This window comes from Phaseolus vulgaris, chromosome 6 (genome assembly GCF_000499845.2).
Source record: "Phaseolus vulgaris cultivar G19833 chromosome 6, P. vulgaris v2.0, whole genome shotgun sequence".
In the NCBI taxonomy this organism is placed as follows: Eukaryota; Viridiplantae; Streptophyta; class Magnoliopsida; order Fabales; family Fabaceae; genus Phaseolus; species Phaseolus vulgaris.
Window position 1 is genome coordinate 26,508,577 of NC_023754.2, and position 17,887 is coordinate 26,526,463.

General features: G+C 34.1%; 3 protein-coding genes across 3 annotated transcripts; 2 read left to right on the forward strand and 1 right to left on the reverse strand.

Moving 5' to 3' along the window:
- Positions 1 to 5,319: 5,319 nt before the first annotated feature.
- LOC137832346 (probable serine/threonine-protein kinase At1g54610) lies at positions 5,320 to 10,857 on the reverse strand. The gene is made up of 7 exons (XM_068640465.1): positions 9,856 to 10,857; positions 9,196 to 9,480; positions 8,767 to 9,084; positions 8,356 to 8,583; positions 6,693 to 6,793; positions 6,288 to 6,399; positions 5,320 to 6,065 (listed from the first exon to the last, which is right to left on the reverse strand). Exons 1-7 carry the CDS (start codon positions 10,192 to 10,194, stop codon positions 5,814 to 5,816), a joined length of 1,635 nt encoding a protein of 544 aa, XP_068496566.1. The 5' UTR covers positions 10,195 to 10,857; the 3' UTR covers positions 5,320 to 5,813.
- Positions 10,858 to 12,502: 1,645 nt separating this feature from the next.
- On the forward strand, positions 12,503 to 15,332 carry LOC137832347 (uncharacterized). The gene is made up of 8 exons (XM_068640467.1): positions 12,503 to 12,832; positions 13,068 to 13,240; positions 13,335 to 13,428; positions 13,870 to 13,980; positions 14,090 to 14,179; positions 14,516 to 14,601; positions 14,770 to 14,834; positions 15,042 to 15,332. The coding sequence occupies exons 1-8, from the start codon at positions 12,587 to 12,589 to the stop codon at positions 15,146 to 15,148; spliced, it is 972 nt and encodes a 323-aa protein (XP_068496568.1). The 5' UTR covers positions 12,503 to 12,586; the 3' UTR covers positions 15,149 to 15,332.
- Positions 15,333 to 16,111: 779 nt separating this feature from the next.
- Positions 16,112 to 17,712, forward strand: LOC137832348 (divinyl chlorophyllide a 8-vinyl-reductase, chloroplastic). Its single transcript, XM_068640468.1, has one exon. It carries the CDS (start codon positions 16,256 to 16,258, stop codon positions 17,489 to 17,491), a length of 1,236 nt encoding a protein of 411 aa, XP_068496569.1. The 5' UTR covers positions 16,112 to 16,255; the 3' UTR covers positions 17,492 to 17,712.
- Positions 17,713 to 17,887: the final 175 nt, after the last annotated feature.

Here is a 17,887-nt window from a genome sequence, read left to right on the forward strand (position 1 = left end):
GAGATTTGAGTTTTGTATACGAAAGAAATATTATCAGATAAAAATTTACTATAGGTAAATTTTCTTACATAATTAACTTTATATAAAACTTGATAAATTATTTTGAGGCTGTATAAAATAGTACAGAAACATAATAATATTTCTAAAAGATGGTAGATTAGTTGGATAATATTAGATGTGAGGCTAACACACGCAGATTAATATATTATTAAGAAACTTCATTATTAATTTGTGGTCCTTGGTTCTGTATTTGGAATGGTAATATGTTTAAGATAAAATAAAATAAAATAAAAATAGTAGAGAAATGATGTTTGGGAGCAACAGGGGGACATAAAGATTATATTATGTATGCACTTTTAACTGTTGATTGAATATTATTGGCTTAATTAATTATGAGTTTGCAGAGAAAAAATGGGAAGAGGGAATTGGTTGGTTGAAAAGTAGGTATCGGTTGTGGATTGGCATGAAACATAGGGCGATGCTGCGTGTGTGCTGACTCATGTATCGTATTATGTGGTGTGGTTTGGAACATGTCGTGTGGGGTCTTCAGTTTCAGAATCAGATTCACTTGATTGGTCCATGTTTCAGGATCTGCTTCTGTTTCTGCAGTTCTGGTTTTGGATCTCTCCTCCTATATGACTCAGATCAGAGTGGATAAAAGATGCTTTGGTTGCAAGTAGACACAGTATCATTTTATTGGTTAAACAAACATGTACCTTAATATTGCATATGTTGTTGTGTTTGTTTATTTACATATATTTTTATATATTGTGACACAAGTTGAACTAGAATCTTTTACGTGGCCCTTGTAGCTTGCATGCTGGAAATCCTCCTCAGCACCCTCTTGGATTTTGAATTGTGGATGAGGTGAAGGTGATGATGATGATGATGGGAAGTGTACTAGAAACTACTGAGGATAATGGTGATGATCATAGAGATGTATGATTGGGGTGAGTATAGTGATGATGATCTGTTGTGATGAGGTTGTATAAGGTTTTCTAGTTATATGATTTAATTAAGTAACCAAACTGTTATTTATTATTTATGGTTTATACAAACAAAAACTATTTTTTTACATGTATTAGTTAACTGTACTGTCGGATGGTCGAGAGGTTGAATGGCTGACAAGATCAGGTGAACTTGAAAAAAAGCGATAAAATTATGATTAACTATAATTAAGCCACTTTAATCATAAGTTATGATTATATCACGTTTGGACCTTCATCTGAGTTCAAAAGCAGACTCATGACAACTGATGTCTAATACAAAGCTATAAATATCAAAAGAGATCCAATGTCAGAGGTAATTTTTCTGATCCCTAATGTACCTACATATTATACTCGGACTGACTTGAGCGTCGGAGTGCATTTACCCCACCCCGTTCATCTTGGAGGACAAGAAGACACTAAACACCAGAGTCGTGAGAACAAGAAGACGGAGATTGCTGAAACCACTCTAAAAGGAACCCGACCTTGTAAGAACATTAACTACATTAAATTTATTCAAAAATCTCTTTTTTTATAAAATGAAGTAGATAAAATAAAACGGATCCTGTATTTTTTTTATTAAGATTTTATTCTTAATTAAACTTTAAATTAAATCAGTTGTTCTACCTCTTTGATTTTTTTTTTCATTCCGCTTGAAAATAGTACTTTACAAATAATTTTTTTTGTTGAGAAAAATATGTTTTTTTTGGGTTGTTTTGTCATTTATTTATTTTAATTTGAGTTATCAATTTGCCATTGAAAGTATTATTTAATAAAAGAAAGACAAGGAGAAAGAGATATATGATTTGAATAATTTCCAAAATAAATCTTCATTTTAATCTGTTAGCAAATACAATTTTGATTCTTTTGCAATCTGTTTCATTTTTCCAAATTATGATCATCTATAATAATGAAACAATTTGTGTTTGTGAAATAAGTATAATAGAAATGTGTTAGGGGGACACAAATCCTAAAATAAAACGTACACGCTTATATGAATATTAATCGGTGATAGTTGATAAGAAAAAGGGTTTTTGGCAACAAAATATTGATGAGGTTTAGTTTGTCTTTTTCTTTTTATTTTATTCCAAAATTTATGAGTTTGTGAGGAACAATTACGTTGAGCCGAAAAAATTGAAGAGTGTCTTGTAATTTTCTGACTGCTAAATTGATTGAATCAAAATGATAAACTTGTTTTTTTTTTTGTTCCTTTGTTTTTAATCGGTTCATTGAGTACGAGGAAAAAAAGGTTTGAAAAGAAAGGGGTTTTCTCTAAGATTTATTTTATCTCAATTTTACATTAAATACAAAAATTAAAATTAAGCAATAGTATTTAAAAAAGTTGTTTGATATTATACTCTACTGAAAAATATTTAAAAATAAAATAAAATACTTTATGTATAATTGTTTTTCTAAATAATACTTTTGTATAAAATATTTCTGCATTAATTGAAAAATGAATGTTTATTTTGTGAATTATATTGGTTGTGAGAAATGGGATAAGCACATTAAATATTGGACATATTAAAAATATTAAATTAATTAATAAGTGTGATTGTTTTGGACAAGTGTCCGTGATGTGTAGGACATATATTCATAGATACAATTCAAAGCCTGAATCATTCACGTGAAGGCGACATCACTAGACTATGACTTCCACCTCACCACACAATTTTATTTTATTTTTCTTACTTTGCATAAAATATTTTAAGCAATGGTAGATAGCTAAGATTAAAAATCATTTCAATTAATAAAATTATTTTATTTTTCTTACTTTGCCTGAAATATTTTAAGCAATGGTAGATAGTTTAAGATTAGAAATCATTTCAATACGAATAAAATTATTTTATTTTTCTTTCTTTGCCTCCTTTCACAAGTAAAAAATGTTTCTGGAATAAAGTTCACATAAATAAGTAAAGAGTGTTTTTGGAATAGGAAATCCAAAAGACAAAAATTTATTCTAGAATATTCTTTCCATAATAATTTTTTTAATTTATGATTTGGTAAATCCAGAATTAATAAAATAAAATGTGTTCCAAAAAATATGTTTCGGAAAGAACAATCCAGAAGTTATTTTAAAAAAGGGTAAAACAGTCTCCTTCGAAAATGATGGTGCAGTGTTAGGGTGTAGTAAGAAACAGTCTTTTTCTCTCACCTCCATAAATTTTCAAATTTCCAAAAATACTCCTTTACAATATTCTGAATTACGTAATCTGGAAGTCATTTTTTAAATGTGTAATTAGCTTCTGGATTACATAATCCAGAAGCTATTTTTTCAGATCCATGATTACTCTCTGGATTACATAATCCGGAAGTCTTATTTAACTTCCGGATTATGTAATCCAGAAGTCTTTTTTCAAATAAGTTTCCGGATTACACAATTCAGAAACTAATCTATGGGAACGACACAAGAAGGATAAAAATGTATTTTCAAGTTGTATATGGAGGTGGCAGAAGAAGATATGGAGGTGCAGGAAGAAACAGTCTCTTAATAAGGAGGTGGAAGTCCTGGTGGGCTACCCCGAGGAGAGCCCGGTGGGCCACTAGGAGCCCGGTGGGCCACTAGAGGCCGAAAAGGCTCAGGAGCTGGTGGTGGAGGCACTCCAATGACTGTTTCTTCCTGCACCTCCATATCTTCTTCTGGCACCTCCATACACAACATGAAAATACATTTTTATCCTTCTTGTGCCACCCCCAAGAATAACTTTCGGATTATGTAATTCGGAAACGCATTTGAAAAAAGACTTCCGGATTACATAATCCAGAAGTTAAAAAAGACTTCCGAATTATGTAATCTGTAAAGTAATCATGCATTTGAAAAAAGACTTCCGGATTATATAATCCGGAAGGTAATTACAAATTTGAAAAATAACTTCCAGATTATGTAATCCAGAATATTACAGAGGGACATTTTTGGAAATACGAAAATCTATGGAGGTGAGAGAAGAAGGTATGGAGGTGCAGGAAGAAGCAGCCCACTCCAATTGGTAGGTGGTGTGCCAAAACAGTCTTGTAGCAACCAGCAACAGCATACTAAATAGAAACTGTGAAAGCAGCACTCCATTATTAATGCATGCATAGTGAAGTAAGTTAGTGGTGAGTTCCGCACGAAAGTGCAATACATTGCTATTGTTTCTCTTAGAATTGTAAATAGGAAGAAAAGAAAAAGGGTTATAATGTTTAATATTATTTAATGTTAGTTGTTATTGATGGAGTGTAGGCCTTAATGAAGAGAAGAAATATGTTACCAACCAAGAGAATATGATACTACAGAGTCCATTGAAGAAGTTGCCAAGAACCGAAGGTGGTCCAGGACATGAACATGGAAATTCCGGAGGCCCAGGTTCTTCTGGTCGTCTCATTTTTACCTTGCTAGCTGAAGATGAACCAAACACACACACACACTATTTACTATTGTTGAGGATGTCACGAACTTAAAAATGGTCCTAAAGGAAAAGACAGGCTAGGATCTTAGACATTCAGCAAATTATACATAGAAAACCAAAATATTTGATTGGTTGTTGCCATAGTGTTCTGAAAACACTTTAAAGAAAAAGTGGAGTCTAACTGTCACTCAGACACAGCTGATATTCAACCTACCCTTTTTTCTGTAGGGGGAGACACGAATTATAAATGGGAACAAATTTTGGCAATGAATGAAACACTTGTTTGGTATAGAAAAGTTAAGAGATGAGCATGATGATTGATCAAACTTGACGTGGAAGGGCAGCTGAACTCGCCTAGGCACGTTCCTTGTCTCATCCCACACCAACTCAAATAGTGGGCAATGATTTGACCAACGAACCCCACATAAAGGGAAGGGAGGTAGGATGATGAGTTGGGTAAAGGAAAATAAAGCGATTCAAATGTGGAAAAGAAAGTGAGATAGTGTCGGTTGTATCTCTAATGTGACACTCTTGATTTCTCTCCACTGTATATAGATTGTAGATAATCCATCACCGTTTCTTTAATATTGTGTAATTTAGTCGAACAAACCATTACTATTGCATTTTTCATAGTATATAGGTCCAATTCAACATAGATTTAGTGGAGTTCAGAGACTACCATAGACTTTGCTTCATATTTTCAAAAGGAAGTTTGATCTCATATGAAAAAACACAAACTTTAGCAGACAATTCGTTTTCAAAAGGTAGAGAAATTTTCTCATTTAATTCCAATTTTACTTTTAGATTACATACCACGTCCATCCAGTTATTCAAATGCAAACGTAGTAGATATATGATTGATTGATGTTTCTTCCAAAGCACCACCAAACTAAATGGAAATATTTTCACTGATACAACCAGAGACCATATCAGTATTCGTTGTCAAATGAGAGAATCACAATTTTTATTTTAAGGTAATAAACAAAATTTGTAATAGGGAATTGTATAAAGAAAACAAAGATCGTAAAGAACGCTGTGTACAAGTACTGCACAGTTCACAGGCTTCTGGATATTAGAAAAAAATGAAAAAAAATAGGGAGAAATATAAATCGAAAACACTGTTCCAAAACCTATTTATTAGGTGTTCACCTAACCTAATTGAACTTTGATAAGAAAAAAAATTCACGATATACAAGAAAGAGAATAAACCTCTGATCATTTGAGAAAGAAATGGGAGCAGGAAAATACAATTTGGTTTACCTCTAATGCCATTGGCTTTAGCAACTGGAGGGCAGACATCATGTCAGCAAGATTTGCAGCTTCATCATGAATACTTCTAAAAAATGATTGGTGTTATACTACAAGAATATTTCTTTGACTCTTAAAGCATTCTTGTTTTTTGAAGTCCTCCTTTGATGAATTTGATGGTATATGATGAGCATCACTTTCCATGTTTCTTCTTTCTCCTTGGTGCGCCCACACTAGAAGAATCTACCAATGGACCGGACCATGTTTGGATATTTGCTTTAGGTTGTGAGAAGTTTGTGGAACTAAATGGAACATCAGGAGGATCAAAAACTGGATCCATGTGATGTGAAGAACCCAGTGGATAGCCTAGAGCTCCATCTTGGTGGGGAGGAGGAAACTTCTCACTCTTGCTCTTGGCATTTGCATGGGTGATCAGCCGCCGTCTCTACAGTAAGAGTTAAACATTAACACAGTTTATTAACAAACTTCCACATAGATTAGTTGCAGACAATTGAAAAAATAAATAAGAAATGGATATTGATGTGTTGTTAAGTTAAAACCTACACCATTGCAGCTAATTGATAATTATCAATTCATCACTTAATCATAACTCAAGCAAAGCAATAAGAAATACTAGCTGGAGAGAGATGAGCCTTATCAAACATACATCAATATTTGCTTGCAGTTCAGCATTGGCCTCTGGCACTGGAATTCCCCGTCGCTCACGTGGACGAGATTTCTTGACACCATCAACATTAGCTTTACCAGCTGCTCTCAATCTACAAGATGACATTGAAATTAAATACTGATTTTTGTGCATTCTATTGTCTTACAAAAAATATATATCTTCTGCTCCCTCAAATATCACGAGGCAGAGCAAGTAAAGATGGAGTGTTATTAAATATGTGTTCAAGTTGTATAGATGCCTAGTAACCTCAATTATAGAAAGAAAAATGAAGATGGTCAAGACCTAACCAACATGCTTGCATTTTGGTAAACTTTTATGAAAATAAGGGTTTTTATCAACTGTGGATGAAATTATCACTTAGATGCCAAAAGTAATTTAAGTGACCTTCTAGCTTCTTCATCCCGTAGCTTTGCATCCATCTCCTTGCTGGGAGGATATTTTGGAAGGCTAGAAGGGTCACAGGCATATGGCTTTGTTGTAAAGAACTGCAAAAAGAGAACCAAATAACATTAAATTAGGGTCATTATATTCAATTACAGAAACACTTTAAGGATCACTAGCACAAATTTATTCGTCTAAAATTATAAACTTTATACAATTGAATTGACAGTACATAGCACTCTAATTATTGCTGTCATTTCCTGTGACAAGGAAGTAACCCCCTTTCTAATGCAGTATGGAGATAAAAAATAAAAAACAGTTGTTCGGGGGGTGTCAACTCAACACTCCACTGATTGAAGTGTAGTTCAGCAGTCAGACATCAAAATGTTAATTTTAGTATACCATGATTTCCAAACCAAGTTTTACATAATCAATAATCATTGTTTAACAACCAAAAACAAAGGAAACTCAGAAAGTTAAATAATCTCGCTTACAAGTGCATAGGAATATATGTTATAGAAATAAAACTATAGTTGCTAGTTTTATGGTATAATCAAAGCAAAAGTGATCCATTCTATTAAAGTAAGCTTGAGTTAGATAAGGATTCTACACCCCAGGTTTGGTAAATTAGTACACAAGCACAACAGACGGACACAGGAAACTAGAGCAAATCAGGAGGTTGAGTGGTTCAAAACCAGGATTAGAGAGAAGTCGAAGCTTGTTACTAAGGAAGCAAATTCATTTTGAGAGGAAATTGTGAATCCTATAATTCACCAGTTTATGACATTGCTAAGCCATTCTTCAATACTTTTGGAATATTATACTCTAACTACTAACTAGACCGAATGACAAATCAATAACAGAATGGAACTACCTAGAACATGAACACTACACAACTTTCAGAGTTTAAGTTGAACATAAACCTTAGTGCATGGCTAAATAAGTAATTTGGACTGCAAGTAGAATCTGGAAGATTCTTTTGTTTCTTTGTTCAAAATTTCCAAAATCATACACTTACAAGACTAAATTTTTCATAAAACCATGTAACACATGTTCGGGAAAGAAGATAGTTATGGAGCAAAATTACAGAGCTTCCAGTATTATGACACTCATAACATGAGTGTTAATTAAACAATTAGCAGAAAGATGCGCATAGAGCACTCTATGCTGCATTTGGGTGGTGCATAGCTTTAACGGGCATGACTAAAAGGTATGTTGAAGGCTTGGGTAGCTTCTTTGAATATGTTTTCTCATTATTTTGTTGATTCTTATTCGTTCTCTTGATAAGGTGTATTCCTTTCTTTGAAAGTGATAAGGTGTGCTCCTATATCTCCCTTCTATTAATTTTTTTTCCATTTGTCTTAATAAATTTCTTCTTTCTCGATAGTATGTTTAGGGTTTTGTTCTAGCTAAGAGTAACAAGAAAAACATGTTAAGAAAAAGAATGAGCAATATGGAAAGGAAGAAAAACAACCCAACGTATCTAAGAAGGCCTCTATTGGTATATTATGGAATAAATACTCATGGTTCTATTCTAGCATTGGAATATAAATATGACAAAAGGTGTGCTGTTATAAAGTTCTAGCATGCCCTTAGAAGAAGAAAAATTATAAAAGCATAAGAAATTAGGTGACTTTACAACATTTACGTAATTCAATTATCTTACTTCACTATGCAATGCAGCAGTGGCAGTCAAACGTTCATCTGGATCAATTGAGAGAAGGGTGTCAATAAGTGGCAGGGATGATGGAGGAAAATCTTTAAATGTCTCTGCAATACTTCTCTTGTATGACTGCTGGGGCTTAAAAATGGTAGCATGAGGCAACTTTGATTTCTTCCAATATTCATCAGAAGGAGAACCGCATAGCTTAAATATCTTGTGTAGTTGTTCTACCTACAACGTATGAAGCATGCTAACTATATTAGTAAAATCCTAAGCACAAATTTCACAAACAAGTAGCAGAAATTGAGAAGCCTTGGACAATAAATCTTGCACATAGACTAGTGAACTGAACGCATTATGCATTCAGAAGATGTAATAACAGACCCTATATAATCTATCCATCATAAAGATTACCTCCGTTCGACCAGGCATAATAGGCTTTCCAGCCAATAATTCAGCAAGAATGCAGCCAGCACTCCAGAGGTCCACGCCTACACTATATTCAGTGGCCCCGAGAAGAAGTTCTGGAGGTCGATACCATAATGTAACCACTCTACTAGTCATAGGGTGCTTGTGATTAGGATCATAGAAGGAAGCTAATCCAAAATCAGCAATCCTAAGTGTTCCGTCATTATCAATAAGAAGGTTTGACCCCTTTATATCACGATGCAGGACATGACGGTTGTGACAGTGCTCCAGTCCCGAAAATAGCTGATGCATATAACATTTTACCTAAAATACCCAGATACAAACAAATAATAAGGTCCAGCTCAAGTAGTAACCAGAAAATGTAAAAGACTTTTGAATCATATATTTTAAAACTACAGATAAACACACCAATACCTGAGATTCTGTGAACTTAATTGCCGGGTTTGTGGCAAGTCCAGCCAGATCATGCACCATGTATTCAAATACAAGATATAAACTGCACGACATTCTAGAAGTCACTAAGCCTTCAAGTTTGATGACATTGGGATGATCTAGACGACGGAGAATCAAAATCTCCCTGGCCATGAACTTCACACTTTCAGGCTCTAAATTGTCAAAACGGACCTTCTTTAGGGCAACAATTTTTCCCGTCAAAGAATCCCTAGCTTTGTAAACATTGCTGTATGTACCTTGCCCGATCTGATTGAAAGATAGCAAAATCAACAAGAGATTTAATATTTGTGAGGCAAGTAGCCAGGAGAAATAACTTTTACACGATTTGTTGGAAGGTTTTTCAATTTACAAATCCCAACCCCCAGAAAAAAGGCTAAACTCCAAATTACTACTTTAGCAGTTGCCCTTGTTTGCATAAAAATAACCAAACAACATCAACCAAAAACCCTTCTTAAGTGCGAAATTCCTCATACTATGTTAAAACAGAAAAGAGAAACACAATAACATCAACACCTCCATTGAAGGAAAAATGCAATGGAGAACATAAGAAGAGCTAGCACATTGTCAAAAATCAAATCCAGACAGCAAGACCATATTGAGTGAGTCCAAGATGTTCTTTACCTTATCAAGCTTCTCAAAGGTGTCAGCTCTCCGAGGCGTCAATCCGTTGATGGCTTCACCAGCAACCTTAGAGAGCCAAGAAGGCCACCCTGCTGCAACCTGCTCACCATGAACATGGTTAGGTGGGTTGCTCAACCTCGGATTCGGCTTCGGCTTCGAAGATCGCCTCCTCTCTCCCCTTGCCCTTGTCCTCTTCTCTTCTCTTCCACCCTCCTTCTCCTTCTCTTTCTCAATGTTCTCATTCTCAACAACCTCTGCTCTACCCACCTCAGCTTTTGCCTCTCTCACTTCCTCTCTCCTCTCCTCCCTCGAAGACTCTCTCCCAAACGCACACCCCATCTCTCAAAATTTCTCATTTACTCTCCCCCCACTACCACCAGCCACATTTTTCCTCACTTTCTCGCCATCCAAACACCCCCCACAACCACTCACCCCTCCAAAACCCTAATCATAAATCTTGAAAAGCTAGACTGTGCAAGCAAACGCTAATTCTAAAGACCCTAACTTTGGCAGACAAAAGCGAGATAGCAATGATTTGGAGACACCCCACAATTTGTGGTGCAGTCAAAGAAAACAAAACCACTGTTTCTTTTTCCCCCCTTAGGGTGGTCTTTTTAAAATTTTCTTTCTCCCTTTGGTACTGTGATGTGGAGGAAGATCAAAGTTGAACAGAAACAGTTGAACTTGAGTCTTACCAGATTCAAAGATCAGTGAAAAGAAAAGAATGTTTTAGAGAGAGAAAGAGAGAAAAAGATGTGAGAGTGGATCTTCCTTCCTTTTCAACTTCTCTCTCATACCCATGATGGTTTCTGTATTTATTTTGACTAAAAGAAGGACCAAAAGGTTAGTAAAGACCTCTGTACCTATAATAACCCAGTTATGGGTGAGGTGTGTCAATGTCTCTATGCCCTAAGTTTTTTTTTCCATTCTTTTTAACCCTTTTAGTACTGTGTTTTATCAAGTTGAAGAAGCTTCCATGATAGTGTCCAATCAAAGCAAGACACAGAATTCAGGTTCAAGTACCATGAAGATGTTTGTGTCAATTAATAATTAACTTTGATAGTGGTTAATTAACGAATTTATCTGTTGCATACAGTAAAATATAAAATAAAAATATTATTGGTGGTGTGCATGTAAAAGTGATGATCAGTTGCTAAATAAACTTGCTATGTACTTACATTTTATCTTATTTTTGTGCCTGTTTTGGTGGTTTATAACTTGGAGGTTTGAACATTGCTTTCAGAAAGAAAATGGGATTGAGAAGTTGGTCAAGATTTATGATAAAAATAAAGGAAGATCAAAGCATGTGCTTAATAATAGTACCAACAAATACTATAATATATTTCTAGCTGCACCAATCATTTTTTCTTTTAATTTTTATATCAGTACTATAATGAGAAAGACCTTATTATACAAAAATGTAGGTACCTTTTTAAAGATAATTTATTTTATATTGAAATGACAACATCATTAAATTTATTTTTTACATTGTATGGATTGAATTATAAGATCATTTCTAAACTAGATGTTAATTTTGGATGTTAAATAATTTTTTTTCATATTTTATTTATTTGTTTAATTAAATCAAATTTGTAAGACAAATTTATAAGTCAAAATATCTTAAAATAAATTTAGAAGTCAACGTCGCATAAATATCTTAAAATAAATTAATTTTGTTAGGTGGAACTCTACGTGTGTCCTGTGTAGTGATTGTTTTCCCAAGAAAACGTTGTTTATTTTATCTGTTATTTTTAAAATTTTAATGTAATATATTTTTTCAATTATACCATTATATTTTTACTATGGATTGATAAACACTTTAGAAAATAAAACTGAAAAAGATAAAATGAATAATTTATTTAAAATTACATTAAAAGTATAAGAATTAAATCTTTTTCGTGGGAGTGTGAAAGAGTTTATTGGTGTTTTTTCTGTATTTCTTGAAGATTAGATTGCTATGATTGCTAAGTTTTATTGAATTATACATACTATGGAGGGAACCTTAATAAGTTTGCTAATTTAGGATTTATTCATAAATGTATAATAGGCGTTCATCTAATCTGTTTTTAGAATTCTTTATAAAGAGATATAGTCTATCTATGTATCGTTTTTGTTAGCATATGAGTTTTGATCTAATTTCCCATATTTTATTTATTTTTTTAATAATATTTTTTCATATGATGACAGATGATTATTGTTATTTGAGGTATCAATCTAACTGAGATGTCAAGTTGCATAATGATTCTTAACATTAAAGCTTTTATAAAAAAAAAAATATTTTCACTTGATTTAGATGGAAGAAGCTTAAACAAATATGCATACGGAAGAAGTTTTTGTGCCAATAAGAACGTGTAATTATAATTTCTTTAATTACGCATCTAATAATCCACCCACCATGAAAATGAAAACTCCTACATCCACCCACCATTGCTTTCACTCATATATTTTTTTCTTTTTTACTAATATATATATATATATATATATAGCTGTCTCAATTACTAATTTTGAAACAGATTATTTTGAAATGGTATCTTAATTATTTTTTTACTAAAACAGTCTTAATTATTTTACAGTAAATATTATAAACTAATAAGAGAAATTGAGTTTTGTAGAAAATGAAAAGAGTGTGAATGAATGAGAGTGAGAAGTGTGTTAACTTAGGGTGAAAGAGAAGCAAGAATATGAACTGGTCCCTCACACCATTCTCACAATCATATCATCAAATCAATCAATGCATTTGATTTTATCAAATCATTTCACTCCCATGCAGTTGCACCATACGCTAAAACTGACACCTCACCACCACCACTCCTTATCTATATTCGCCGCGCCTCTCACCCTAACCACCACCACCACCACCATGGCCACCCATTTCCAACTCTCCGATGCTTCTCCTTCTCTTCCAATTTCACCGCACCGCCTCTTAATCGTCGGTCCAGGCATTCTTGGTCGTTTGGTCGCCCAAATTTGGCGCCAGGTTATCACTGACGTTCGGACTATCTAGATTTTGGTGCAAATATTTCCGGTTAACAATAAACTTACAATTTTATTGAGTTTAAGAGTAATTTAATGGTGAATTTCAGATTTTTTTTATTAATTTATGTCGGTTCAGAAACTAATATGACAATATCTTCAAGTTTAGAAAGCAAGATGATTGTGTATTCTGATATATTCATGAGTGTATGGACAATAACATGTGTTTGTTGAAGCAGGAATATCCAGGTTGTGAAGTTTATGGACAAACAGCAACCAATAATCATCATGAGGAATTGTCTAAAATTGGTGTTAATCCGTCTTTGAAATGGACCAAAGACTCACACAAATTTCCCTATGTCATTTTCTGTGCCCCGCCTTACCAATCCTCAGATTATCTTGGTGATCTTAGGTTAGCAATCTTGTCATTGAAATGGGTATTATTATTTATGTTTACGAGTTGTTGTTTTCTTCTGAACTTATGTGGTGGACTGTCTACCAATCAGGCTGGCTGCATCATGCTGGAATGGTGAAGGTTCTTTGCTGTTTACATCAAGCTCTGCTCCTTATGATTGTAACGATAATGGATTGTGTGATGAGGTTGGTCGAAAAATTTCTTTGTTTGATCGTTGTCTCACTCTTTTATAGCTTAATTTGTGCCATTGATCCTCATATTTAGAAGCATAACATTACGGAAGACAAAAACTAGTGCTCTCTGTAACACATCACTTGTTTTCCTCCTCTTTAGACGCTTAACATTGTAGAAGAGAAATGTGAACATGCTCCGTGACACATCATTTGTTTTCCCCATCTTCAAATGCACTACATTATAGGAGAAAAATACTAACACACTCTCTACTACATCACTTGTTTCCCTCATCATTAAGTGCATAACATTGTAGAAGAGAAATGCTAACACTCTGTAACACTTATAGAGTGCTTTACAGTGAATGTTGTGGAACTCCTTGTTTTCCATGTTTTAGGCACGGTTGCGTCAACAATATATCTTGTTCATGAGGCTAGATATTTTTTTATGTGCAGGATAGTCCAGTGGTGCCTATAGGGAGGAGCCCTAGGACTGATGTCCTTCTAAAAGCTGAAAAAATAGTTCTGGAGTTTGGTGGTTCTGTTTTAAGACTGTCTGGACTTTATATATCCTTTTTAGAATTCTGTTTACCAGGGTTCCAATTACCCATACGTGCTTATTTCTTTGTTATGTTTATGTCTATTGTCTGCTTCCAACCTTAACATTATTTTAAACAAAGTAGATAAAGGTCCACATATTTATTGGTTAGAGAAGGGGATTGTTGAATCTCGCCCTGATCACATCCTGAATCTAATTCATTATGAGGTCAGAATTTCGGTACATCTTATTTTTTCTGTAAATTAACATGATAGTGGTTTTCTTTTATCTATATTCCCAAATTTGCATTTTTAATTTATTTGAACATATATCGAGTCATTAAGGTATTGAAGTTCATCGTATCTGGGTTTATCATCTAAGCCAATGGATGTTTCATTCACGTGCTTTCTCTTTTCCCATCACACTTACATCTTTTGTTTCATATGAGACCAATTTGAGTCCCTTAACAAAGTAAAACATTGCATTTTCTTATCTTCTTATGGTCATTCAGTATTCGTTAATATGGAAAGTTGAATAGGTTGTTTGATGTGCTTTTCGAACCAGGATGCAGCTTCCCTCGCAGTTGCAATTTTGAAGAAACAATTTCGTGGGCGGATTTTCTTGGGTTGTGATAATCATCCCTTATCCAGGTTACATTACATGCTATCCCTTGAGTATGCAACTAATATCATGGAGACTCTAATTGCTTCTTCGTATCTGAGATTTGTTCCTGACCTTTGCAATTGCCCTGTGTTAGGTAGCGATGCCAACATATGTTCCTTTCTCTCCCTGACCCTTTCTAAATGTTGTGTTGTCAGGCAAGAAGTGATGGATCTAGTTTACAAAAGTGGGAAATTTCCTAAAAAGTTTGAGAAATTTACAGGTAAATAAATAACTACTCTTTTTTGTTGTAAATGGTTGATTTAAGATTGAAAACCAGTAGTAGATTAACGAACCATATAATCTTTGCATGAATACACAAATGGTAGTCATGAAGACCTGTTTTTCTAACTATTTTTAGCTGATATGCTGTCACTATGTCACTCATCATTGTCAAAGCATTTTTAGCCTTTGTATATTTTCTTTGCAGGAAGTGATGATCCTCTAGGCAAGAGATTAAACAACTCCAAAACGCGCCAGGAAGTAGGTTGGGAGCCAAAGTACTCTAGCTTTGCTCATTTCCTTGAGACCATTTGATTCATCACCTATGAAGCATAGACATGGATACTGTTGACACTGGCACGGGTTACGGTTAAAATACAAATTATAGGACACCAGACACAATATATATTAATATATTTTTGTAATCTGAAAAAATCAAGATAAATATTCATAAAATAAAAAACATATGTAAATCATAATATTTAATTTTTATTATTCATCCTAATTGAAAAATACAATTTCTGGTAATTAACAATATGAATAATTTGATTGTCATTCATAAAAAAAACATCTCTATAATATTCTATAATTTAATTTCCTCTTTTGTTTGAGGAATTTCCTCCTACATTGTGATTTAAAAAAAAGCTTAGTCGAATAGTTATATTATAAAAGAATAAATAAATTTATTGTTTATACCAATTAACAATAGAGATTTTCTTAAATGTTTTTGTTATATATCTTTTTACTACTTTTATTTATTTTTTCCATCTTTATATTCATTAACTAACTATTATTTACGATAAATTATCCTTTAAGGAGTGATATAAGGGAATATTGAAAATGTTTCTTTTTATAACTATAACAATTAATAAAAAGTAAATTATTTTTATAATTACTATTTTTACATACTTTATTAAAATTTTATTTTTTATGTTTTAGCAATTTTTCATAAAAATAGTTATATCAAATTTTATTCATTATTTTTATTATCATAAAAAAACTAAACATACAAGCTCCACTAGTAATAATAATTAGGACCAAACAATATAAAATTATTTTTAGACATATATTCTTTAAATTGTACAAAATAAATAAAAAACTTAAAAACTATACTTTTTTATCACACTCTATTATCACTTGGTGTAGTTCAAATTAACCAATTTTTTTTAAAAACTTTATCCTAAACTCAAATAAAATTGGAAGAGTGAATCCTATTGGACAGTGGATGCAACTGGGAAAGCCACGTCATCTCATCGGCACCATCCATTTGGATTCTCCTTCCTCTCTAACCAGTTCATTACGAAAGTTAACCACCATCATCACTTTCCTCTCTCCTTCATTCCCCACCTCACAATTCTCTTCACTCTATTTTCCACTCTTTTTCTGCTCCTCAAGCTCTCTGTTAGCTCCTTAAGTTCCAAAATGTCCCTCTGCTACACTTCCAATTTCATCTCACTCAACCATCAAAAAAGCCTTTCCTTAACCTTCTCTTCGGACTCTCCTCGCTTCATCAACCTTTTTTCAGTTAAGCATCGGAAACCACACCACCCCATTAAGTTCACGACAGAAAGATTCAAACTTGTTGCCTCTCTGACGCCAGCACCACCCATTGAGACCGCCCCATCAAGTTATAGGAGCAAGAGTCCTAAAGATGTTAACGTCTTGGTGGTGGGTTCAACTGGGTACATTGGAAAGTATGTGGTGAGAGAGTTGGTTAAGAGAGGGTTCAACGTCACAGCCATTGCTAGAGAGAGGAGTGGAATTAAGGGTAGTGTTGATAAGGATCAGACGTTGAATCAGTTAAGAGGGGCCAATGTGTGTTTCTCGGATGTGGCCAATTTGGATGCTTTGGAAGGGTCTTTGAACAGCTTGGGGAATTCTTTTGATGTTGTGGTGTCATGCCTTGCTAGTAGAAATGGAGGGGTGAAGGACTCTTGGAAGATTGATTATGAGGCAACAAGGAATAGCCTTGTTGCTGGAAGAAAACGAGGGGCTTCGCATTTTGTGTTGCTTTCAGCAATATGTGTGCAGAAGCCCCTCCTTGAGTTTCAGCGTGCCAAGTTGAAGTTTGAGGATGAGTTGATGAAGTTAGCTGAGGAGGATGGTGGATTCAGCTATAGCATAGTGAGGCCAACAGCATTTTTCAAGAGTTTGGGGGGTCAGGTTGAGTTGGTGAAGGATGGGAAACCATATGTTATGTTTGGAGATGGGAAACTGTGTGCTTGTAAGCCAATAAGTGAGTCAGATTTGGCTTCTTTTATTGTGGATTGTGTCCTTAGTGAGGATAAGATTAACAAGGTGTTGCCAATTGGAGGGCCTGGAAAGGCATTGACTCCACTGGAACAAGGGGAGATCTTGTTTAGGCTTTTGGGGAAGGAGCCAAAATTCTTGAAAGTTCCAATAGGAATAATGGATTTTGCCATTGGGGTTCTTGACTTTCTGGTTAAAGTCTTTCCTTCACTGGAAGATGCTGCTGAGTTTGGGAAAATTGGAAGGTACTATGCGGCGGAAAGTATGTTGCTTCTGGATCCTGAGACTGGAGAGTATAGTGCTGAGAAGACACCTAGCTATGGGAATGATACATTGGAAGAGTTTTTTGCTACGGTTCTCAGGGAGGGCATGGCTGGTCAAGAGCTAGGTGAGCAAACAATATTTTAAGACGGTTGTGGTTAGATATGTATGAACACAATAAGGCAAATGGTGACACCAGTTTTGTTTCTGTAAATGCATGTATTCTGCTAGAGTCATTGTAATGTTTACAAAGTTCAGGCATTGTTGAAAGAAAATTCAAGTCTCTGAAAATGAATTGTTGAAGATTCATTCTTAAGTTGAATTGCACTATCATTCCCATATCAATAAATCGTTTATTGATTTTGGCAGCTGAGTTTGATGTCCTAAAACCAAGTTCATTTTAGTTTTGCAAGGAACTGGATGAGTGCATATGAATACAGTGTTATATTTCATTAAATATACAACTACATAAATACGCCATGCCTAATTACTGTTGTCACTTGGTTGTTCAAAATGAGAAACTATAACCCATCGAAGTTTCCT